Source organism: Caretta caretta, chromosome 7 (assembly GCF_965140235.1).
Source record: "Caretta caretta isolate rCarCar2 chromosome 7, rCarCar1.hap1, whole genome shotgun sequence".
Classification (NCBI taxonomy): Eukaryota; Metazoa; Chordata; order Testudines; family Cheloniidae; genus Caretta; species Caretta caretta.
In genome coordinates, this window is record NC_134212.1 from 30702932 (window position 1) to 30713140 (window position 10209).

General features: G+C 48.8%; 1 protein-coding gene across 1 annotated transcript; it reads right to left on the reverse strand.

The window, feature by feature from the left end:
* Positions 1–272: 272 nt before the first annotated feature.
* CST6 (cystatin E/M) lies at positions 273–8832 on the reverse strand. Its single transcript, XM_048859133.2, has 3 exons — positions 8596–8832; positions 2526–2651; positions 273–661 (listed from the first exon to the last, which is right to left on the reverse strand). Exons 1-3 carry the CDS (start codon positions 8815–8817, stop codon positions 572–574), a joined length of 438 nt encoding a protein of 145 aa, XP_048715090.2. The 5' UTR covers positions 8818–8832; the 3' UTR covers positions 273–571.
* Positions 8833–10209: the final 1377 nt, after the last annotated feature.

Sequence of the window (10209 nt, forward strand, 5' to 3'; positions counted from 1 at the left end):
TACTGCCCTTTTCCTGGATACATCAGGAACTGAGTACAGAAGAATTAGGTGGATTTGCTATTACTTAAGAGTCTTTAAATCAAGACTGGATACCCGTCTGAAATAAAAGTTATGCTGTAGCTCAACTGCCAGATATGGGCTGGATGAGATTCCATGGTCTGCATCTCACAGGTCAGCAAGAGGAGCACAATTGCCTCGAAATCTATGAAGTACTCAACAACAGGAAAGAGAAATGGAGGAACTGAGGGGAAGAAAAACACCAGCCACTGAACCATGGTGAATCACTTTTATTCCCTACATCATATGGGATGCCAAATCAGAAAGCATCCAAGGGCTTCAGTCTGGTCATTAAGCAAGGCTGAACAATCAGACACTACAGAAGATGGCTCAGCCATTTCCAGTCCTGCCCTGATTGGGGGAGAGGAGGAGATCTAAGATCCTGATCTTCCTCCACCTGGTGGGGAATATGGGGATTAGAGAGAAGAGGCAGCAACAGAAGGAGGGCCAGCGTGACCCCCAGGCAGCATCGATCAATGGCAGATCGGTTCGCTGTCGTCAGATGGGATGGGTTTTAGGAGCGAGACACAGAGCAGTTCGCAGACAGTAACTCTGTCTGGTTGAGCCAGGGACGGGACCAGACCTGGAACTCACAGAGCAGTTTCTGCAGGGGGGGAAAAAACGTCCCACAATTAGATAGTCATGAAACACAGTATGGCTGCTGTAATACCTGGCTGAACTGGCTTATGTCCAGGTACACTGCAGCGCAAGAATCAGGCCCAAGGTTTTAGGGACAGTGAAAGCACCCACTCACGCAGCACTGGTATGAAACTTCTGTGTAGTTTATTGATGGGAACTAATAATTTACCAGTGTGATCCCAAACCAGCACCCATGCAAAGCTTCAGATAATCCCAACACTAACAGCGAGTCAATTTATGCCCCATACACCCAGTCTGTTAAAAGTGTCTTTTGTTTCCTATTTTACTTTCTCCAAAGGGCACCATCGGGTTAAAAGGTTAGGAGCTTCTTTATTTAGGATTCCTTACCCGAGTCACTACTGATAGGGTAGGGTGTAAATAGGCTTCCCTTCCACAGAACATTTCTACTTTTGGGCAAAACTATCCAACCCCCAAAAATCTTTCAGCCAAAAACAGCTATTTGGATTTCAATATGGCGCTGTGGTGCTTCGCAAGAGTTGTAATTCGAGTGCCTCATCTCCCATTCCCCTGATAGTTTGCACTCTCTGGCCAGACTCCATCTCTCAAGATTCACCTCTTAGTCAGTCTGTGGCGGTGAGATGCAGGCTGGACAGGGAGCCTGGCTTACAGAGCATAATAGGAGCCCCAAGTCCCCAAACGACAACACCTATGAAGTGCTATGGTGCCATTCTGCATGGATATATTTCAGTTTATGGCTGAAATATTGATATTTTCTGTGGCAAGAGGGCACTTTTTGCACACACGCCAAAGTTTAGTTGGGATTTTGCCAAAACTAAATTTTTCATTGAACAAACAATTTCAGTGGAAAACTTTTGACCAGTCCATTATGGACATCTTAGACCACAGAGCTACAATTTTCCAGAGAGCCTAAGGAAAATCTGATGTCTGGTTATCCTAACTGAACACTCCCTTTTACTATTACCATTCCTCTCAAGGGGGATGGTGAAAAGGAACTACAATTGTCAGTTTCACTTCTGTTTACATTCTGGGGAAAGTCAATTTCACACACTGGTTACATTCAGTGCCAGTGTTTGGATTGCTAGGAGCTTGTTTTAAAATTAGAAACATTTTCATTATTTTAAATTACTATGAAGCTTTGAGACACTGTTAACACAAAACTTATGATGTATCCACTTGAAGACTGAGATACTCCCTAAACTTATTTATTACACTAGCACCCATAAACCTTACCTGTGATCATAGCCCCACTGTGCCAGGTTCTGACAATCCCTACTCCACAGAACTTGCAATCCAAATAGATGAAGGGTGGGCAGGGGAAACAGGCACGGTGAAGTGGGAGGGACTTGCCCGAGGTAAGAGGTGTTGTGCAGCACCCTGTACTCTAAATCGTCCAAAGTAACCCAAGTCCACCAAAAGGTGTTGCTTTCCAGATGTTTCAAGATGCTGTCCCTCCTGCTTGGGAGAAGCTCCCCGTACATATCTGCAAAGCTATCGCATTACCCTCCTTCAAATACTTCCTTAAAGTTCTCCTCTACCATGATGCCTACAAAAACAAATTCAACAGCCAGACTGCTGGTGTGCTGAGGCCACTGTCCAATTGTGGCTCCCCAGTCTGTCTGCCATCTTTTGTCTTATACCTAGATTGGAAGCTCTCTGGGGCTTTTTTTTTTGTTCTGTTTGTACAGCACTGAGCACAATGGGGTCCTGGCTCATGACTGGAACTTGTAGGTGCTGTGGTTCTACAAATAAGTTCCATGCCAGGCAGGGATCCCTGACCTCACAAGACAGAACTGAGCCCACACAAAGTTGACACCTCAACTAGACGCTATGCAGTTTTCTCTGCTCACCTGTTGCTCTGATGCTGGCGGCAAGGGGCATGTGCTGACATCCCCATTTCCAAGGCCTGCCCCATTTTTCCGGCACTGTGTTGTCACCAGCTGAACGGTCAGGTAGTATTTCATGCCAGCCACCACCTGGAACAAGAGCAGAGATTCCCAGAGTGAGGAAGGTTCTAGACATTTCCCACTTCTGATCAATAGTGGAAAATTGAGGAATCAAGAGTTTCAGCTCCACAAACTGCAATTGTTCTGTTTGCAGAGGGTAGTGCTTGAGAGGCCCCCCCAATCTCAGTTGTGGCCTCCATCATGTCAACAACTGCACAGACAGCCTCTCTCCCCCACCACCCCCAGACCGAGATCAGGGCCTACATTTGTGCCAGGCACTGTGCAGAAGCCACCCCTGGACTGAGGTCAGGACCCCATTTTTCCCAGGCACTGCACAGATTCCTCCCCCTGCCCTCCCATAAAAATCTATGCAGCCCCCATGCCAGGCGCTGTGGCTGTTCCAAAGCTCACTGAAATCAATGGAAGACTGTCCCAGACCTGTAGAACTTGGACAATAGACAAAGAGTGGGAGAGGAAACTACAACACAGAGAGGGAAAGGGACTTGCCTAAGATCAGTAACAGAGCCAGGAATAAAACCCAGGTCTCTTGAGTCCCATTCCAGTGCACTCAACCATTACTGTATTTAGAGCACTATTTGTTCCTCAGAGTAGGCTGAAAAATAAAAAGCCACCCCCAGGAGCAGCAGCGGCCACTGGAGCACCCCACTTCCCCAGCACCTAAGATTTAGTTAGGGGTATTTTTAGTAAAAGACTTTTTGGTTATTGCCAGTGACCTGTACTTGACTTTAGTAAAAATACCCGTGCCTAAATCATAGCCATAACCGTGGCATCTCTTGGTCTGTTTAAGAAGCTAATCACATTGAGCTCACCATCAGGCATTTTTTTCCCAGCCCTCTGATCACTTCTCTGGCTCTTCGCTGCACCCTCTCCAATTTTTCAATGTCCTTTTGAAAATGTGGCCCTCAGAACTGGACTCAGTGTTCCAGTATCACTCCCTCCAATGCTATATGCAGAAGTAAAATCCCCTCCCTGCTCCTACTCCCCTGTTTACACAGGCAAGGATCACACTGGGAACTCATGCTGTGCTGCTTGTCCACTGTGACCCCGAAATCCTGCTCAGAGTCACGGCTTTCCAGGACACAGTCTCCTAGTCCATAGGGGCAGCCTGCATTTCTTGTTCCTAGATGTATAACTTTGCATTTGGCTACATTACAATGCATTGTGTTGGAACAGGCCTGGCTCCCCAAGCGATACAGATCGCTCTGTAGGACTGCCCTGTCCTCAGCACTAGGTGCCACTCCACTAATCCTTCCTCATCTTCTGTGGATGGATGGAAGGAAGATATGGATTGTGATGGCCGGGTCCATCTGGCACCAGTGACAATAAAGAGCTGGCGCTTTAAAAAGAGGAGTCCAAGAAATGTGGCCCAGGGGACAGCTCACTGGGCTGGAAATCAGATCAGTGGGTTCTAGTCCCCACTCTGCCACTGACCCTGGGCAAGTTCTTTCCCTTCTTTGCACCCCCACTTCCTCTCCCACCCTTTGCCTACTTCGGTTAGAAGTTCTTCAGGGCAGGGGCTGTCTCTCACTCTGTGTCTGTGCGGCATGTGGCACAACCAGGGCCCACAAACTCAGCACGGAGGGGGCTGTCTTGGCCCAGGCTTCTAGGTGTTACCATAATAACTGCCTACTTAGCCCAGATCTCCCCTAGAAAGAACCTGGTGAGATCAAGACAGTCCCAGATCAGCTCAATCATCATGGTATAGGTTAGACTTTCCATAGACAAGTGAGCATTAAGACATAGAATAGGTGGACATGGTGGGAAGGGAGGGTGTAACTAGGAAATAAAACCAGGAGGATACAAGAGGCATGATGCAAGCAGCAACCTGTTGTTCCAGCTTATGTCCCTATTACAGCTCTTCCCTTCCAGTGGAGCAGGTAGATGCTAGAGAGCCCAATCACAAGTGGGTGGTTTACACCCACTTGCCAATATGCAGCATGCACCTGTATTTATGCCACCTGTTTGTATGGCCCCAAACTCCACTGCATGCCTCTGCCCACATTCCACTAATATGGGGAAGCTTAGCACCAAAACTGACTGTTCACCCCGTAGGGAATTTCTCAAACTGGTGGAGCAGGGAACCCTAGACGTTAATGCCAGAAGGGACCATCCCGATCATCTCTGACCTTCTGTATATCACAGGCCTGAGCGTTTCCCCCAGCCATTTCTGCACCCTTTGGTTGAGCGGTAGTGTGTCTTGTAGGAAGACATCCCATCTTGGTTTAAAGGCTCCAAGGGATGGAGAATCCACCCCATCCCTCTGTCAGCTGGTCCAATGGTTAATCTCCCTCCCTGTTAAAAATGTGCACCTTATTTCTAGTCTGAATTTGTCCAGCTTCAGCTCCCAGCTGTTGGGGCTCATTTTGCCTTTGTCCGCTGGGTTAAAAGGTCCGCTATCAGCAATCTCCTCCCCATGGCGGTACTTGCAGACCATGATCAAATCACCTATTCACCTTCTCCTAGAGAAACTAAATACTGGGTTTTCTAGCCCTCAAATCACTTTTGTGGCTCTTCTCTGAGTTCTCTCCAATCATCGATACCCTTTCAAAGGGTAGACACCAGAACCAGACAGTACCCGGTAGTGGTCTCACTGACACCATAGCAGGGTGGATAAAAATCAATGATTAAAAAACAAAAACTTTAAAAAAAAAATTGGATTGTTTTGATAAAATGCTTTGAGGGAAAAAAACCTATCTAAAGATAATTTAAATTAAGATCCATGATGAGATGTCTTTGAGCTATAATGTAAATAGGGATTATAAATTCTATAGTATGAGACAATATATTCATGTAATGTTTAGGAAAAGTTTTGTAAATGAGTTCCAACAGTTCATGGATTAGGACCCAATCTTATGGGGTTCCAGGGGCTTCTGTACAGATTTAGGTTAATCTTTCTACCTACCCAATGAGACTCAGTGCTCAGTCTGGAAGATACCATCAGAGATGCTTAGTTTTGCAGTTCTCAAACCATGGATTTAGGTCTCCAGAAGTAACATGCTTGTTAACAGCAAAAAATGTTTTTAAAATAAATATATAGAGGTGAGAAACGACAGACTTCAACTCTATTGTCCTTCAGCAAATTTGTGTACAGAGTCAATCCCTTACCTCTCTCTAGAAGTGCAAAGTTTCAAAAAGTTCAATGAATAGAAGATTGTTGGGGGCGGAATAGATCTGGACAAGGAAAAGAAGTCTGGAGATAAATGTGAGAAGCGAGGGACATACGGCTTTTTGTTAAAATAGCATGTTTACTGTTGAAGAAAAAAATCCAGAATACTTAACATTGTTGTTTTAGTTAAACAAAACAATTTAAATGTCTGTCTGGTGATGTTCTCCTCCTAATACAGCATGGCAAGAAAATCCTCCAAATATTAAGGATTCTCCAATTCAACAGGTTATAGTTCACCTCCCAATGACTTCATAAATATCTGCTTCAATTACTTTTGGTAAATGAAATAACCAAACAATTATTCATTTTCTGATATAGCTGTAAAACTAATCTGAAAAGTTTTCAAAATAAATCACTGTTTAAAAATGTATAGTGTGTACCTTCTAAAAATGAAAGCTACATCTATCTCCGAGTTGTGAAGATTATATATTAAGGTTATAACAACCAACAAGAATGCACTTTTATTAAATCAAGTCTTCCTGACTAGTGATTTAAATCATGATTTAAATCAAATCTACCCTGCACCGTAGACAGAGGTAATAGCATTACCCTACTCCTGCTTGCTTATTCCTCTGCTTTGATGTCCAAGGGTCACATTAGCCCTGTTAGCCACAGCATCGCACTGGGAGCTCATGTTCCTACACACCTCATAAGTCCTTTTCAGTGTCACTGTGTTCCAGGAATCAAGACCCTCAATTGTTCTCGTAGCTCTTCACGGAGCCCTCCCCAGTTCTTCCTCTCACCCCTCCAAGAAACCAACGGTTGTTGAATCAGACCAGCAAGTCCACGGTCACAGGCTAATGAGACATGGCGAAGAAAGCACAGAGATGCTCCCAATGAGAATCTGGGCTTTTGTCCCCATACTGCAAGTCTTAGCACAGAGCAAGCCTTGGACAAAAGGCATCACAGAAGCCCAAAGTAACCATTATCAAAGGCTGGTTCTTCAGAGCCTTATGTGCTGGAGAGCTGTAAACAACATTCCGTGGGGAGCAATATTCTATTGTGAGATCACATCTGCCCAGTATGGGATGGCTACAACCCATCTCAGTGAAAACCAGCTTCCGAGAGCAAGAGGGCACAGGGTCAGCGTACACAAGTTCACAAAAAGAGACCATGGACCGGCATTGTTCACGCTAGACCGGAGGAGAAAAAGAGGAGATAGGATGGAAGGATACAACCATGACGACAGAGAGAAGGGAGCTGGGAAACTTCCCACCCCTACAAGCCCTCCCACCAATCTTGGTCGGGAACCAGTATAGCACCCGACATGACGGGGGGGCCTCCCCTCAATCTCAGCTGAGATTTCTAGGCACTAGTGTAACACCAATAACAACTGTGACTTTTCCTTCTAGGGAGATCAGGGCTCACAATGAGATCAGACAGTCCTAGACCAGATCCATCATCATACATGCCTTCTTCCTCCAGCACAGTTAGATTTTCATGTACACAACCAAGAGTTGACATACTGTGAGCTAATCCAGAGTGGGCAGAGGCAGAGGGAAGAGAGTGCATGGGACCCTGACCATCAGATCCCAGCCAGGGTCCCACACAGCACCCAGCATGACAGGAGCCCCCCCTCACCCCTGATCCCAGACGGGGTCTTGCACAGCATCAGCAGGAGAGCACACACACACTATATCCCAGACAGCAAATGGGGAGCCCCCACAAAACCCCTGTTGCATTGGGTGCTTTCAGCAGTGGTGGAAGAGAACCAGTGGCAATGGGAGTGAGCCTGCGTGGCCAGGTGACTAGGAGAGAAGCAGGGCAGGGTGTGGGTCTGGGCAAACAAGGTGCTTGGTAATGCCCTTGCTGCAAAGCAGCATTCTTGCTGTTTGGATACAGCAATAATAGCCCTATCAACCAATACTCACTTCTCCCGCCCTCCTGTCCTGTGTTACACCCGAAGCATAGAAGGCGAGTAAGTCTGCAGGCAGGAGGCCTGGAGACAATTATTTTATTTTGGATGAGAGCTGAGGTTCTGGCACACAGGGTGCATGGATGCCAACCAATGCCCTTCCTCACGACCCTCTGCATGGGGATCCGGACAGTCCCACGCTGGTACTCACTCCGGGAAGGGTCTCTCCACAGCCAGGAGGGTTAGAGATGTAATTCAATGGGAGCGGAGATTGTGGGCTCAGATACAGGGTCACACGTGTACAAAATAGTGGCACAGGAAAGTGGGTGCCACCATGGTCTGCCCCATATGCATCCTGTCTGCTTATGCTCCTCTTTGCCAGGTTTTCTCCACAGCCCGTGGGCTACAGCTGGGTTTTGTTACAGGAAGCTGAGACACTGGGGCTCAGAGAGAGGAGGACTTGCAGGGTCCAGGGCTCCCCCAGTGGTTACCCAGACTGGCAAGACACTGGGCTGTCACGGAAGAAGTTAGCACGAATCCTTGGTCGCGGCCCCATGGATCAGCAGTGTGTGCGCGTCGGCAAAAGTTGCTCTCACAGGACACCTCCCTGCAACCTGCCACCCCATAACCAGTATCCTTGTCCCCTACCTGGCCACAAGGGCCTCCCAGCCCCCCACACCTCTGCCCCCCATCAGGCCCAGTCCCTGAACCCCACCGGGCTGTGGGGCTTCCCCTACTCCTCCAGGGCCCAGTCCCTGCCCATACCCAGCTCCGTCCTCTGTCAGATCCAGGGCTCCCCGAGGGGACCCAAACCCCACCCCGAATCCACCCCTGCCCCAGCTCCAACCCGGACACCCGCGCCCCCGGCTGCGGCGCTGCCCCACAGCAGGCTCCAGCCCCGGCCCGGCCCAGCCCAGCCCAGCCCTCCTGACCTGGCTGCGAGCCCGCAGCACCCGCTCCGCCCGGGAGTAGTACAGGCTGTTGCTGGCCCGGTTATGGGCCTCCACCGCGAACCGCACAGCCGCCTGCACCCCGGGATCCGAGACCGGCACCTCCTGCAGCCCCCCGAGCAGGCGCTCCCCGCGCAGCCCCCGCCCCGCCAGGAGCAGCAGCCACAGCGCCGCCAGGCACACGCTCACTCCGGCGCTCGGCATTGCTGCGAATGAGGGGCCTGGGCGCCGCCCCCAGGAGAGCCCCACTAGCCCCGCCTCTCCAGCTAGCCCCGCCCCTGTGGCCCCGCCCGCGGTGGGCCCCACCTGCCCTGATTCCTTCCCTCCTCTCTGCCTCTAGCACTTGGGAGAAGGGTTTCTTCAGGTATGTTGGCAACAAGAAGAAAGCCAAGGAAAGTGTGGGCCCCTTACTGAATGAGGGAGGCAACCTAGTGACAGAGGATGTGGAAAAAGCTAATGTACTCAATGCTTTTTTTGCCTCTGTTTTCACTAACAAGGTCAGCTCCCAGACTGCTGCGCTGGGCATCGCAAAATGGGGAAGAGATGGCCAGCCCTCTGTGGAGATAGAGGTGGTTAGGGACTATTTAGAAAAGCTGGACGTGCACAAGTCCATGGGGCCGGACGAGTTGCATCCGAGAGTGCTGAAGGAATTGGCGGCTGTGATTGCAGAGCCATTGGCCATTATCTTTGAAAACTCGTGGCGAACCGGGGAAGTCCCGGATGACTGGAAAAAGGTTAATGTAGTGCCAATCTTTAAAAAAGGGAAGAAGGAGGATCCTGGGAACTACAGGCCAGTCAGCCTCACTTCAGTCCCTGGAAAAATCATGGAGCAGGTCCTCAAAGAATCAATCCTGAAGCACTTGCATGAGAGGAAAGTGATCAGGAACAGCCAGCATGGATTCACCAAGGGAAGGTCATGCCTGACTAATCTAATCGCCTTTTATAATGAGATTACTGGTTCTGTGGATGAAGGGAAAGCAGTGGATGTATTGTTTCTTGACTTTAGCAAAGCTTTTGACACGGTCTCCCACAGTATTCTTGTCAGCAAGTTAAGGAAGTATGGGCTGGATGAATGCACTACAAGGTGGGTAGAAAGCTGGCTAGATTGTCGGGCTCAACGGGTAGTGATAAATGGCTCCATGTCTAGTTGGCAGCCGGTATCAAGTGGAGTACCCCAAGGGTCGGTCCTGGGGCCGGTTTTGTTCAATATCTTCATAAATGATCTGGAGGATGGTGTGGATTGCACTCTCAGCAAATTTGCGGATGATACTAAACTGGGAGGAGTGGTAGATACGCTGGAGGGGAGGGATAGGATACAGAAAGACCTAGACAAATTGGAGGATTGGGCCAAAAGAAATCTGATGAGGTTCAATAAGGATAAGTGCAGGGTCCTGCACTTAGGACGGAAGAACCCAATGCACAGCTACAGACTAGGGACCGAATGGCTAGGCAGCAGTTCTGCGGAAAAGGACCTAGGGGTGACAGTGGACGAGAAGCTGGATATGAGTCAGCAGTGTACCCTTGTTGCCAAGAAGGCCAATGGCATTTTGGGATGTATAAGTAGGGGCATAGCGAGCAGATCGAGGGACGTGATCG